This window comes from Tympanuchus pallidicinctus, unplaced genomic scaffold, assembly GCF_026119805.1.
Source record: "Tympanuchus pallidicinctus isolate F22 unplaced genomic scaffold, pur_lepc_1.0 scaffold4, whole genome shotgun sequence".
Classification (NCBI taxonomy): domain Eukaryota; kingdom Metazoa; phylum Chordata; class Aves; order Galliformes; family Phasianidae; genus Tympanuchus; species Tympanuchus pallidicinctus.
In genome coordinates this window covers 41,542,867-41,558,829 of record NW_026294758.1, presented here as the reverse complement: position 1 = coordinate 41,558,829, position 15,963 = coordinate 41,542,867, and the positions used below count along the sequence as shown (strand labels likewise).

Below are 15,963 nucleotides of genomic sequence, written 5' to 3'. Positions count from 1 at the left end.
AAATCATTTGTATGGTTTGAATGTTCACAAAATGTAAGTGATGCTAGTATTTTTTGCTTTATTTTCTTTTGGCAGCATTATCCCTAGACATATGTAATGGTTTTTGTTCTCTCACACAGTCTAGATCAAACACCTGCTCCAAGGTTTACTCTCACCTCCCAAGGCTGTCAGTTGACACATAAATATACAGCCCCATGAAAAGAGCATATTGTACCCTCACTGCAGGCAAATGTTCTTGAATCATAATCCTGTAGGAGCAAAGTGAAGAATTTCAGCCCTACTCAGATGTCAGAGTAAGATTACACAATGTTTCTGCCTGGTTTCATTTTCAAGACTCTACACAATGAAAAATGAAAATAATTATTAAAAAAATTGCAGTATTGCATACCAAATTCCTCACTTCAGTGTACCAGAGCCTTTTCCTGCGTTTTCTATATGGGCTCAGTTGAAAACTCTGTTGGTGCATGTGAATTTTACTCAGATTGTACAGGGTGAAATTTTTACCACTCTGAATACTCATGGACAGAAATAACAATTTAATTTTACTTACTTAGAAGACCTCTCTATGTTGATCTGCTGTCTTAAGCTCCTCTCTTTTTTGTGGGGGAGGAAAATAGCAAGAGAGCTTTTTCTGCTGTCCCATTTTACTTTTGAGGATTTGATGTAAGCTTTCTGTAACAAAACAAACAAGAAAACAAACAAACAAACAAACAAGAAAAAAATCCAAACCATATATTGACTCAGTATCTCTAAAAATGTCTCCATTAAAGGACCATGGTAACAAGTTCAACAAGTTTTCAAAATTTGCTGTCTTTTTTTTGTTTGTTTGATTTTCTTCTTAATTTGGCCTTTCTATCTTTAACATACTTCCATTTCTCTGGAGGAGAGAAATCTGAAAAGGCAGTGGCTACCTTTTGGACTGTGAGGAAGGCTTTTCTAACTGCAGCAGCTCCTGGACCAATCCCTAATTTCTGTCCATACCAGCAATGGTGTGCATTAGGAGATTGTTGCTTGGTTTCTGCTTATTTCTCTGAAGAGTCATCCCACTGCAGTTTTACAACTTGTAATCTTTGAGAAAGAGTCTGTTTCCTCAGTGGGTTATACCTTCTTGCATGTTTTTCTCTATTAGAAATGAGATTCTCTGCTTGGTTTTATTTTCCAGATAAAATTCCCTGGGACGAACAGAAAGAAGTCTTTTTGTTTATTTGGATGTTTATTTTAGCCAACCTGAGCCTGCTCTTTTAATTCCTTTTATCTGTATGCAGAGGAGTGCAGGAGTCTCCTTCTGGCCTTGCCTGTGAATGCTGAAAGCTGCTGATGAACAGTGGCCAGCTTACGGGGTGTGCATTCCTCTTGAGGCAGTGGTTTGATAGAGGACTAACTCTGGCAGTGGGCTAGCCTAGGGTCAGTAACTCTCAAAGGAAGGAGCTACATAAACTGATAAGTGTAGGCAGAAAGTCTGTGCTATAGTTCAGTCTGTCTTTCTAAACTTCCTTTAATGCCGTGAGTCACAAATGCGCGTGTGTTATGTGTGCATTCAATCTGGAGCTGTGTGAGGGCTCCTGATGGTATCTTTAGAACCGCTGACGATTAAAAATGATGAGTACTAGGAAATTTTGTTCTAGCAAGAAGGTATATTTTGCAAAAGCCTTGCTCATATGCAGATGGTATGAGTATTTCGCCTATTCCGGTAACTTGATTAAGTAAGCAACTGTTTTAGACAATTTCTTGCTGATGCATAGCTATAATCTGAAAGAAATCAGAAGTAATTCCTTTGGTGAAACTGCTTCTCTAGAATACTTTTTATTATGCTTCCTCTTTCTAAATTCCAAATAGGTATGTATTTGAATATTATTAAAATAACTTTATAAAGAAGGAATAACCAAAAGGATTATACCAAAATAAAATAGAATTCTGAATGTTGTACAGCATGGGAAGAGATTATGCTATAATTCCAGGTCAAGGTCAGTACCTTTAGAAATGCATGGAACACCAACATAAACTACTAGCTGGTTAGATTTGAACTCCCTCAGTTTCTTACTGATCCTTGTTTTAGTATTACCAAGTGTGGCTGTGACACGATCATAATTGAAAGACATAAATAAAGAATCGGTATCTAGAACAGGATACTGCTTCCTGCTCCTCTTGGTGCCTTTTGTATGATATGAAGGAGAATGACTTTCATCAAGTTATTAATAATAAACAAAACACTTTGAGGTTGTTCTCAGGATGTTACAAATGCATCAATATTATCTCACGGAGTATAAACAAAGACGTGCGGCTTCATTCTGCTATGTTAGAAAATACTGGCAGACATCTCAGAAGAGCCAGCAGATTCTTGCTGTGTTCAGGTGCTGTTTCCTGCTAATTCAAGTACTTCTTGTAGACTTCTTAGCTAGGAAGAAATTCAAAGTTGTACCCTGATCATATAGTTTGGAACACCTTTCAGCATCTCAACTGTTCTTGTCAACCGGGAAATCTAAGAAGTATTTTGGAGTAGCTTGTATTGTGGAAGCTTGCTTTGAGATTTTGACTTGTTTTGAAATCAGATGAGAAAATATTTATCACTGAGCAGGAGGCTGAAGTCCATGAGACGATTCCAGTTCTGCTTAAGGATAAAAATCAGTACTGCATATTCTAGGCTTTGTATGGCCTTAAGTCACTTTTCTTCCATCTAATGTGGTATCATTTGAACTTGGGAAGCTGCTGGAAAGCACGAGTGAGTATAAATAAGAGCAACTTATTTTTCTGAAAGGAGTCATAAATTCTGATAATTTTTTTGTTTGTTTGTTTGTTTGTTCCACAGATTTTATTACTCTTACAAGCACATTGCAAAGCTAGTCTGTTTTCTTTTGTCCATCTTTAAGAATTGAGCTAGAAACAAAAACCCTGTCTGGGAGCTGAATAGGCTTCTTTCAGTTTACATAATAATGGCTTTGTATTAAAATAATGCATTTGTTCTTAAAATTAGAAATTACAGTTTTATAATCCACTGATAGCTATATAATGTTAATTATCAGCAAAGTTGGTAGGGATTTGCTTTTAAGTTTCCACAGTAAATTTTTCAGTTACAGTTTCAGTATTATTCCAGAAACATTTATGAACTAAGCTAGTCTCTATTCCAGAAACTATTTATGATAAGAGTTTCCCTTTGCTATCAGAAAAATAATTGTTTGCTATCTTTTGAAAAATTCTTAAACTTTTTCATAAATAAGCGTATAAAGAACAATCCAAACTGATTTAAGTGAATGTATTTAAATACTGACTACAGATACAAGCGATGTGACGAGTAGGGTTTCAGCTCTGTAAGCTTTTAGTAATGGCTATGATATCATTATTATTGCAGATACGAATTTAGACTTGGAGTGTGATGAATCTTTATAAAGTGTAATTGAGTCGTTGCTTATTTTCTTTTCCCCCAGATTGCTGATAGATATTCCTCATAGTGAATCTTCTTTGCCTAAGGTTTTGCATATAACTGGAGATGTTTTATGCAAAATTTCAGAGACAAATCTTACCCATTTTTTGTTGCTTTTAAAATGCATCAAAATTTAGTTTGCTTTTATTTCTATTTTTAGTTTTTATCAATCAATTTATTAATGCTGAAGTGCTTAGTTATGGAATTCTGGAGTTTGAATGCCCTATAAGGTTTCAGTTTGTATCTATATAAAACATTGCATAACTTGTCAGAGAGCTTCACAGTATTTGATGAACAGTTGCACAAAGGTTTTATCTCCCTATTGTTTGAAATTATATCCTTGGAACTACTCTTTTTAAAGCTAAACTAGATAATAGGATGAAAAGATAGCATGTGTGACAGAGGCTTTGAAATGGAATAGTAGTGCCTTTGACTTTGTCAACATAAAGGGTCCTAAGCTCTGAATATATCATGAATTTATACTAACACTCAAGTTTGTTTGTTTTTCTTCTTGACCTATATATTTCCACTGTATTCAAATCCCATCATTCTTTCTTGAAGTATAGTTCAAGGGTTCATCTTCTTTGAGTCAACAGAACAAAAGTAAATTAAAATAAAATAAAAATGAAAGCTTTTTGTTTTCCTATTATAGTTATCACAGACTTTCCTTTTCCATTGCTGAATGTATTTGATTTAGAATCTTAATCATTTCTTTCTGAGTCAGATTTTTCTATTGACCTTTTTTTTTTTTTTTTTTTTTTTATAAAATCATAGAACATTTTGGGACATACACTATAGTATTTATGCCACCAAGTATTATAATCTGAAACAAGAAAGGTAATAAACCTAATTCACAGAGTTGAATTTTTTTTTAGACACTGGTTTTGAGTAAAAAAATAATTTGATACCATCCAAAAATTTCAAAATATGCTTTTTTTTTTTTTTAATGTTTAGCTTGTAGTAAGATATAATTGCAAAACTAGAAAAATGTTGATCAATCCTAAAAAAAAATTGGTAGAAGAGCAGTTCTGTGGGGATTAATATAAGACATCTTAAATATACATAATCTTCAAAATTACCTACTTCTAACTCCTAGAATTTCTACTATCAAAAGACGTAGGAGACATGTACTAATAATATGCAAAGACTTCATTTCAATATCTGTGCCTCAGGACTAAAATCAGGAGGAAACACTGTACAGAGAAATTACCTTTGCTCTGTGGAAATCTTCAGAGATTCCATCTCTTAGCTTTAGCTTATGTCTTGGAACTTTTCAGATAACATAAACATGATGTCTTTCCTCAACAGTAGCTAAATCAATCACAGGTTTTTCGATGCACCAAAAAAATCCCTTTTCAGTTAGTATCAAAACCTAAAGCATCTCTTCTTTCCATTATTGTATGTGCTAATTGAAACTGACCATGAAAAAAATTGTAGTAAGTCAGTGAATATATACTCAAAATAATTGCAGCAAATTATTAGCTTTGTCTTCTGAAGCAGGATTGGAAGATGTTATTCACTCTCTGCTGCTGTTCTGATTCTCAGATTCTAGTAGGTTAGTACTCTGTGTTACCATACATCACTTATTCGAGATTATTTCTGATCCTTTAAACAGATTGGATCACAGTTCTCTTCAACTACATAACCTACTTCCTAAGAGATGTCTGTGGTTCATTTAGGAGGTTGTGCTAGATGTGGTCAGTTAAAAGCAGTCCCACTTTTGGGGAAATGTGTGCATGAATGCTTACCTGTTTGAAAGAAATTTTGAAGAGGAAGGCAATGTTTGGTAAACGTGTGTCAGTTCATGCGTATTAGGTTGGCATCTGTGTGATGGAGCACTGAATCAGCCAAAGCATGAATGAAGATCTGTTTTGTCTTGACAAGTACACTTTTAAGAAAATGTACTTGTTTTCAAATCCCAGCTGTAAATTTTGTTAGACAGGAACTAAAAGTATCTTGTTCAAATGAAGTGAAGGTGTAAATGGGAGGCTGGAAAGCAACACCTTCCTAGTGTTTTTCCAGGTTGAGTCATTTCTTCTAACATTACATTATACTTCAGCAGTGTTATATGACTTAGTTACCTTAACTTCCTCCAACCTCCTCTTGTTTCTCAGGAAGTTTCTTACTTAGATGCTTCTTTGATGCTTCTGATCATATTTACTTGTTCTATGGGAAAGCAAAAATCAGACCACCTCTTCAAGAAGACCAGATTATATCTTTCCCCTTTTTTCTTCTCTCTTTTGACGAAATAGAGAGGCTGTGGTACTTCTGCTGTGGATTGTAGGCGACTGAACTAGGTATTGGTTATTATGCAGTATAGATTTTTTTTTTTTAACAAGTTCTAGCTAGAATAGCACGTCACATTCAAGTGTATAAGAGCATACTGTACTCCTCAGCTGGGAACAAACAGCAAGGACAGCAAGGAACGGCTACGTGCTTCTGTATCTGGTTCTTCACATTGCATTTGTTGCTCTGTTTTTTTTTGCCTTGAAATATAGAAGCACTTATGGCAATATTGATATAGTCATGTTAAAAAAACACAATTGTTTTTGTATTTCTCTTTCATATTCTGCTTTTGTAAAATGTGTGCAGTATGAGTCCAGACAGATTATTATTTAATTTTCTGTGTTAGTACTGTATTTGCCTTAAGTTTTGTAGGAAAAAAGGCTTGAAGGTTGCCATGTCATGTTTACTTTTAAGAAAGAAAAGATTGAGTGAAAAGCAGTGTAGAATATGTTCTCAGATGACTTAATTATAAGTTTGTCAACTTTGTTACCCTAGATTGGAATAGTTTCCACATTACAGACCTAAAAATTTTATGAACAAACGATTGTAACAGTTCAGAGATTAGAAAAATCAAGCCAACAAACCAATTCATTAACTATTAGTGATGAGATAGAATGAGAGATAGTTCAAAAGGTGGAACTATACTTACATAAATTTACCTAGATTTTCAAAAAAGTAAGTTTGTAAGTGAGCAGCAGTTTTCCTGCACCTGTAGGAGACAGTTTATCCAGTTAGTTTTAGCAAAACATGTGTAGCTACTGGCACAGAAAGCATTTTCTGTTATGTGCTGCTATGAAGAACTTAAGTCCGGTAAAAGAGAACATCCTGTTTCTAAGAAGGAATATATTCTGTTAGAGGGGCCCGTGAAGTAATGAGATCTGCAGTCTATTTTTTGCCCCCATGTCCACTTGGACCATGAATATTTCTGTAGTAAATGGACTCTTTTGTGAAAGAAGGAAGCTGGTGCTGGTAATGGTAAACAAAAGAAAAGGAAATATCTTCTAAAATGTTGTCAGTACCACTAGTTGACTGGCATACACAGAATCACAGAATCACAGAACTGTAGGGGTTGGAAGGGACCTCCAGAGATCATTGAGTGCAACCCCGCAGCCAAAGCAGGTTCCCTACAGCAGGTCGCACAGGTAGGCATCCAGGCAGGTCTTGAACATCTGCAGAGAAGGAGACTCCACCACCTCCCTGGGCAGCCTGTTCCAGTGCTCCGTCACCTCACTGTAAAGAAGTTCTTGCGCACATTTGTGCGGAACTTCCTATGCTGCAGTTTCCGGCCGTTTCCCCTTGTCCTGTCTCCACTCACCACTGAAAAAAAAAGCAACGTAATGGAGAAATTATATACAGATACTTCTGTGCCATTGCTATATGCCAAAAAAATAAGATTTGGGCCTAGACTACTTCACATCAGATTGAAATTCTGACATCATAACTTTGAGACCTGGAGGAACAAAGGTGATCTCTGGAATAAAGCGTTGCCCAGACACTAGCTTTGCGGCAGTGGGAGAGTAGGAGTACATGGTTAGAGAGTGATAGGGTATAAAAAGGATTTTTTAGGTGTGGTACTGTGCAACTTTACAAGAAAATGGCAGCACTGTGTAATGTTTTTGGATAGAAGTCCTATGGTAATAAGTAAGATGTACTAGGAAGATGTCACAAAGACTACTCAACTTATGTTCAGCTCATTGTGCTGGAGGACCCCACTTTTTCTGCAAAGCTGCTTTACAGCTAGTTGTCTTCTAGGCTGTCCTGATGCATAGAGTTGTTCTGACAGAACTTTGGCTTTTGTGAGTGTCGTCAGCCTGTTTTCTCTGCCTATTGCCATCTTCCTGAGCAGCAGACCAGTCCTCCGTTGTATCAGTTGCTGCCTTCAGTTTTATACTGTCTGTGTACTTGCCAAGTGGCACCCTTACCTGTATTTCAGTTGTTGATAAAAATATTTAGGAGCTCTGGTGTGGATTCATGAGAGTGTTGTCTATAATTGCTGGCTGTTGGTTAGACTTCACAGCAAGGATCATCACCCTTTGAGCCTGGCAGTTTTCTAGCCCCTTCATGTACTTTGCACCACCAGATCTCAGCTGTTTGACAGTAAGGCGATGGGAGACTGTCTTAAGGGCCTGGCCAATCTGGAGCATGTTGCCTGCTGCCATCTTATTCTCATGGGCAGTGAGAAAAATACTGAATTAAAAGCCCAACAAGAATGTGTACTGTAACTTAAAACATAAAATAAAATTTAAAAAAAATAACAGTCTTAAGAATATTTGACCTTTAAGATAAAAAGCCAGCATTTGAAGCTTAAGCTTGCTTTGGTGAGAGCAGGAAGGCCAATAAACAGTGGCTGTTCAAATGCAGTCGGGAAGATGAGAAAGCTGAAGAAGCTAACTGAAGAATAATTTTTAAAGGATGCTTAAGCTGTGCTAGTATAATTTTCCTTAAATGATGTGAAAAATAAGCCAATTAGGAAGCTTGTAGATTTGCTTAATGGTAACTGTAAAAGGATACACTGAGATTACAAGGCTATTAAAGAACAGCTCAGTGAATCTTTGCAGTCTTCCCTGCTGAAGATGTCAACCGTTGCTGTGTTCCTCACAGCAGATAGATCAGATGTGTTAGATTTTTTTTTGAAGAAACTGCACGGCAATAATAAAGCCAAGCAAGTAAAACAGTTGCTAGTATGTTGATGTTAATACCTTCACACCCAAGCTCAAGTATGAAATTACTGAACTGTAACCTCATAAACAGCTACTGTGATAGTGGACTGGCAGGTTGCCACTGTTAACTCCCATCTGCAAAAAGAGCTCCAGAGGGAGCTCCAGACCAGTAAGACTGGCTGCTTCCATACATTAGAATATGGCAGTATTGTCTTTACAAAAAAAAAAGGGGGCAGGGGAAGAAGGAGAGGGAGAGATATCAATGAACACAAGAACAGGTAAACTCAGGTTTTTTTGGAAGTACTCAGTGTGGCTTCTGTAAAGGGAAATTCTGCTTCATTAACCTGCTGGAATTGCAGACTATTCCAGTAACCATGTGGGTAGAGTCTAACCTATATTTTCAAAATGCCTTTGGCAGATCTTTTTCAAGGCTCCACATGAGCGGTTATAAACAAATCCCATTTGTGTAGGATTGGAGGAAAGATCCTTCTAGCAACAGGGAATAAATTACAGGAATGGAAAGGGAGGTGTTTAGATGCCACTTTGAGGGTGAAAAAACAGGACTGCAGAATCAGGCTTGGGCGCTTTCTTGAAGTAACATCTGCTTTTGCTTCTTCTGTACATAAAGGTTTGGTACAGAATGGATCCAGCACTGGTATGATTCGCTTGGGCATTTCTAAAATTTATTCAAGACTTCAGTTGACTTGGATCCTGTATGACACATTGTAACTTCTTGTCTACCCTAGCTGAAGTATTTCCAGTCTAGGTAGAGCCTGCCTTCAGTTGAAGTGCATTTCACAGACAAATTTGCAAGTGACAGAAGAAACCTACTCCTTTACTTTTTACTTATAATTTTTTTTGCTTCCACATCTTCCATCACTTTGGAAGTTTTTGTGTTTATTAATTCTTTATAAAAATCTTGTACTTGCCACTTGACTAGCATGTAGAAGGGATGCATGGATATGTCTGTTCATATGTGTATAAATGTGTTCATTCAAATGTGTCTTTGAAGATGAAAACTAACGTGCTTGGAAGGTAGAGCTACAGGCAGTGAGGATTCTAAGATAATCCTAATTCACTCCCTTGCATTCGTATAATTTTGAATATAGTATTGAAACACACAATTAGCAAATGTTTGTGTTTTTTTTTCAAGTGAGCAGCTTGCCATTTGGTACAGGAAATGGGCGTGATATGAAGAACAGATAGTGGTAAAGGCCATTGTAATAGGTGTAATAGAAGTTAATGATGACTGAGGCATGGAAAATGAAAGAAGAGCAAAGAAAGTCAGTCCATGAAGCTGGGTGGTCCTGAAAGTAGCTGGAGCTGTGTGCAAAGCAAGTTACCTTAGCTTTTCATATGTTTCTTGTTTTCTTTGTGAAAAGTTTTTCATAGTCTCCACGTGAGACTATGGGGTATGAATTGCAATATTTAGATCTGCAGCTGAGAGAAGTGCTAAACATACAGAGTGCTTCAAAGAACTGTGCATAACCCTTTCCTTAAGTTAGCAGATATTTTCTCCTGATTTTCTGTTGTCTCACCTCAGAGGGTTTTGAAAAGAAAATAAGTGTCTTGTGAAGCATTTAGTTGCTGCTATTGTTAGTTCACCAGAATAGGCTGCTAGGGGATTGGCAGTCCAGCCTTCAGAGCAAAACTGGAAGAATGTTATATGTACTGAATGAGGTTATTTTTTAAATCTGCATCTTAAATGACTGCTCTCTCTCATTGTATGTGGTGCTGTATCCTGACCTAAAATGGGCGGAATGTTATTGTTGAAATAGCCTGTAACTGTAAAATTAGAGATGGTATCAGAAAACGCGTGTATAAATGAGCCAACAGGAAGTAATATAATTAATTTAGCATTTCTCAATTTTACTTTGAAACTTTAGCATTATATCTTTATTGTTGTTATCGTTTCGTTACCTAAAAAGGACTAGCTGAAACTTGGAGTATGTTACCACCAAAAATTTATCTGAATTTTATAAATTTATTTCTGTAAGTTTTAATCAGCTCTTGTACCAGTAACTCTTTATATTTGGAATCTGCTCTTAATAAATTATTACATGAATTTCTGAGGACTGACAACTTATTCCTGACAGTATATTAATATGATTAATTTTGATTAACAGCAAACACTTATGGTTGATTTATGGTTCTTACTTTCTTTTTTTTTTTTTTTTTTTTTTTAATTTACTCTTTTGAAGACTGAGTCTTGAAGAGGAATTAGATCAGATGAAAGTACACCAGTCTGTGGGTAAGTTTACAGTACAGCAGTTCAACTATGTTTAAAACAAGAGAGAAGGTATTGTGTTTTAAGTGTGTACACACCCTAAGAGAAATACTGGTTTTAAAGTTATTTTGTCTCCAAATGGTAATTTATTCTTGAATATATATTTTGTAAGCATAAGGCCACAAATTTTGTTTCAAAGCTGTTTCTCCTGAAGTTCTCTGCATGTCTGTGAAATCAAGGGCAATTTTTATTGTCAAAAAAGTTGAAATTTTGATGTGTAAAATCTACATAAGAAATTTATATTTTCTGTTTAAAATATGTTTATATTTGTATGTGTATAATATCTAAAACATGCTTATGCGTTTGTGGTTTTCTCCAGAATATGAACTGCTATTGATGTTCTGAAATACAGTGATACAGAAATTTCATGCTCATTCAGACTTCTTTTTATAATAGCTATCTCTCAAAGCTTGTGGATTCAAAAGGAAATCAAAATGTTGAATCTCTTGTAAGAGTTCATCATGGATACTTCTTTTATATCTTTGCAGTCTGTACAATAGTTGATGGTTCTGTGAAGATAGGTAATATATTATCATTTCCTCTATCGCTCTGATTCTGTAAGTTATTTGCTGTTCTTGAAGTAATCCACAGTCCATCTGGTTGCCAAATCTGTGGGGAAGTCCTTGTGTGCAATATTCTGCAAAAGCAGTAGAACTATTCTGCTAAAGAACCATGTTTTGGCAACAAAGCCTTATCATTCTGTATCTCATTTTTCTGCTGTTAGTCTGTTTCATTTCATGTGGTAACGTTGACCACTTGAGTGAAAAACTGAATGTTTTTTTTCCTTTAGTTTGCTTCATGATTTACAAGAAAATAATGGAAATCTCCATCTGCTGAAGTTGGAACATCATTGTTTCCTTTTGTGTTACTTCTTATGTTTTACTGTCACAGTCACATACAAAGCTGAAGAAAACTAGCGAAAGTTTAAAATACCAACTTTTAAAAGCACTTCTTTATTTTTGCCAATGTAGTCATTCTTTGCATAGAGGGAAGTGGAAAGGCAACCAGCAGTGAAAAAAAGTCAAGAGCCTGCTGAGCACTAACCGTGTGTTTTCAGTAAAACAATCAGATCTGTGACACTGCCAGCTCTTTACATGTTTGATACTGTAACAGCTAGTCTTTTTTTTCCTCCATTTTTCATTAATATTTTAAATGAAAATATATTCTTTTTATAAATGGACTAGTGGGTACACAGTTCTGGTTTGGTTACTGGTACAATCGTTGTTTTAGAATTAGAACTGAGAAAAACTGTTCAGTTCCTAGTGAATTACTTTACAAAAATTTTAGATAGGTCTTCCAGCATGTGTTGTGAAAGGTATTATTTAGATGAACAGGGTTGGTGGTTTTTTGTTTTTTTTTTCCAAGTTAGAAAATCAAGTCTGACAATATGCATTAGGCAGTACTTTTTTTAGCATGTACGGCTGAACTGATTCCAGCCATTTTCAAGCTTTTACCATTTGAGGTATAAAAAAGTACTATTCAGTCTGTGAAAAGTAGTTTTCTTGTATATCCACTTGCAAATGCTAGGATGTTTCAGTGCTGCAGACACTTTCATGAGCTGGCTGGTATTTTCTGGAAGAATATATTAAAAAAGACTGAGGATTGATGACTATCTGTGGATGTAATTGAGAGCTTTTGAGTAATTCTGGCTCATGAGTTACAAAGGTATGTGCACCCTTTGCCCTAAAATAGTATTTAAGTCCTTTCCCAAATAAAAGTAAAACCTTTGATCTGTTATCTGGCATTTACTGAGAGACAAAATTTGATGTGATCTGAATACAGTTTTTAACTTCCTAGCCAAGTACATTTTCATTTCTGAAATGAAACCCAGAAGGCCAACTGTGTTCTGAGCTGCATTAACAAAGGGGTGGCCAGCAGGGAAACGGTGGTGATTGTCCCTCTCTACTCAGCTCTTGTGAGGCCCCATCTGGAGGACTGTATCCAGGCCTGGGGCCCCCAGGACAGGAAGGACTTAGAGCTCTTGGAGTGGGTCCAGAGGAGGGACAGTTTCTTCCTATGAAGAAAGCTTGAGGGATTGTTTAGCTTGCAGAAGAGAAGGCTCGGGGAGACCTCACTGTGGCCTTCCAGTACTTGAAGGGAGCTTATAAACACGAGGGGAAACAGCTGTTTACGAGTGTGGATAGAATCATAGAATCATAGAATCACAAGGTTGGAAACCACCTGCAAGATCATCTAGTCCAACCACCCTCCCATTCCCAGTACCACATGCTACTAAACCATATCACGTAGCTCCTCATCCAGGAGCCTCTTGAACACTGCCAGGGACAGTGATTCCACCACCTCCCTGGGCAGCCATTCCAGTGCCTGACCACTCACTGAGAGAAAAAGTTTCTCCTAATGTTCAAACTAAACCTTCTCTGGTACAACTTCTGGCCATTTCCTCGGGTCCTACTTTTTTTTCCTACTCGGGTCCTATAGTGATAGGACATGCAGGAATGGTCTTAAACTGAGATGGGGGAGATTTAGGTTAGATATTAGGAGGAAGTTTTTCACACAGAGGGTGGTGACGCACTGGAACAGGTTGCCCAAGAAGGTTGTGGGTGCCCCATCCCTGGAGGCATTCAAGGTCAGGCTGGATGTGGCTCTGGGCAGCCTGGTCTAGTGATTGGTGATCCTGCACATAGCAGGGGGGTTGAAATTAGATGGTCATTGTGGTCCTTTTCAACCTAAGCCATTCTATCATTTTGTGATAAACCTGGCAATATATTACTCAGCTTATGAAATATGTTGGAATTCGTTTTCTCCGTTGTAGATACCTGTGTCCACCAGGCATTTTAAGATCCACGGATAGATTCTGGAAAAACAATGGAGCTTCTCTGGATTAAAAAAATTAGGCACTATTGTCTGACTTAAATAGATACTGGTTGTGTTTGTCAGAAGGAGGTGCTAGGTATCCTTATTCCTATTCTGTACCATTTTTCATGGATCCATAGAATCATCACAGAATGGCTTCACTGGAAGGAACCTTAAAGAACTTATAGTTCCAACTCTCTGCTATGGACTGGGTTGCCAAGTAATAGGTTAGTCTGCTGGGGCCTTGAACACCTCTGGAGATAGGGAATCCACAGCTTCTCTGTTCAGTATGTCCCAGTGCCTCTCTACTCTCAAAATAATAAAGAATTTCTTCCTAACATTTAATCTAAATCTACTGTCTTTTAGTTTAAACTATTCCCCATTTTTCTCTAACTAGGAGACGAAGGTAAAGAAGGTCAGGTAAAAAGGAAACTGTTCTTACCATTCTTAATTTTATCTGTTCTAACTCAGCTGTCTAAGGCGTTTTGCTAGCATGAATTATTGTTCAGAATGAAAAAAATCCACATTTACCTCACTGTTCATGTAATTACATTTGCCTGAATGTAAACAATTTGTTGTCAGAAACTTATGTCTCTTTCTCCAAAAGCTGGTAAAAGAGTCCATCTAATCCTATTCATAAAAATATGAAGCACCTCATTAAAGTAATTGGTAAGTCCCTCTGTTTTTTCTGAGGCAGTTTGAAGGCTTCTTGCATTTTGGAGTCCCTCCGAATATGTCATGTCACCAGTTCATTAGTGTGAATGACCTTCTCTTCTGGTGTTCAGTGGTCCTTTCCACCTTTTTTTCTACTTAAACATTATTGGGAACATGGGAGATTAGTACTGCAATCAGTAAAACAATGGCTTTCTACACCATGGCACCTTTTATCTGTAGGGTGGCTGCAGAAGGGCAGTCTGACAGAATGACAGCTGACATTGAAGTGCATGTGAAGCAATGGTATGTTATTAGTTTCCTCCATAAGGAAAATATGATGTCCAGTGACATTCATCAGTGCTTGCTGAATGTTTATGGAGACCAAACAGTGGATGTGAACACAGTGGTGTCTTTCAGCAGAGGTGGCAGCCATGTTCTGGACAGCTGTGCTGATAGTCATACAAAAAAATGAATCTCAATCAACTCATTGATGTGAACAGGTACATTACAACAAGCAAACTGTGTCTGGAGCTGAATATTGGCTTCATTGTGTTGGAAACGATGGTGGAAATGTTGGAATATCACCAAGTGTGCACCAGGTGGATCCCAGGAATGCTCATATAGAAATGGAAAGTACACTATATGCAAGATTGCCAGGAGCTATTGAACCAGTACGAGTCAGAAGGTGACAGTTCCCTACATCACATCATCAGCAACGAGGTGTGGTGTCACCACTACAAACTGGAGCCAAAATGACCGTCTGTGGAGTGGCGACAAGTGAATTCTTCATGGAAGAAAAATTTTGGGACACTGTCCTTAGTGGGTAAAGTGATGTGCACTTTCTTTATGGATAAGAAAGGGATGGTCCTTCTGGATTTCCTGGAGCCCAGACAAACATTATCTCTGACCAAACGTCCTGACAGTGACTAAGCTGGAGGCTTAAAGTTACAGAGTCAGGCCAAAGAACATCTTTTGTTGCAGCATAATGCCATGCCCCATAGCAGTTTGAAGAGCGTGGAGCACATTTTCCTAGATACAGTGCCTTCATAGCAGCTGTGAAAGAATACATCACCTCCACTGATGTAGATTTTTATGAGCATGGCATGCGGGCTCTTGTTCTTTGCTGGTGAATATACATAGCTAATAGTGGTGCTTTGTAGCTATAAATTTGTTTTATCAAATAGTGTTATTCTGCTATTGTAATTTCAGTGGAAATAAATAGGTGGCATTACTTCTGGAACAACTTACATGCCACTATTTATTATTTTTTTTTAATGGACATTTTTTTTCTCTGTAAAAAGGATTTACACAAATATTAGTAGGGAGAGTAGTATCACAGTTCAGATACCATTTGTCAGCGGTGTCAAACTACCTGATAATCAGATTTTGTGGCTATTAATTAGAAGCTAAGTGTTATGTTCCAAAGCTGGCAGTTAACTGTGTTTTCTCAGTGGGATATGTTTACTTACATAAGGCCATCGTAATTTAGTGACTGAAGATTGTGGGTTTTATGACTTACGAGTCTTCCTGGAGGATAACTTGGAATTTTTAATGTAGGAGAATGGTGGGTAGATCCCATGTGTTGCTGAATAGATTGATGTGATGAATCTGTCTGCTGTTTTAGATAGACACACAGTTATAGCTAATACTGTTTCATTGCCTCCCTAACCAATTCCTGTGAACAAATATGTATCAATTAGAAGGAGAGGAGGGAGAGAAGAAGGCTGTGTAGGCCATTTATTTTCTCCTTGATAGAAGGGGTTATGCTACAGTGACATTTGCCTTTTCTTTAATGTATTTTGCTTTCGACTTCCATGGTAAAACTGAACATGTGCAGATTTTTC

The 15,963-nt window shown here is 37.1% G+C and overlaps 1 protein-coding gene across 3 annotated transcripts in view; it reads left to right on the top strand.

Annotated features, from left to right (window-relative positions):
- CNTLN (centlein) overlaps positions 1–15,963 on the top strand; it is a 187,176-nt gene that overhangs the window by 101,723 nt on the left and 69,490 nt on the right. For all 3 annotated transcript variants that reach the window (XM_052701101.1, XM_052701102.1, XM_052701103.1), the window contains one exon: positions 10,566–10,615. In XM_052701101.1, the coding sequence (XP_052557061.1) occupies positions 10,566–10,615 (50 nt within the window). The remainder of the gene's footprint in view (positions 1–10,565; positions 10,616–15,963) is intronic.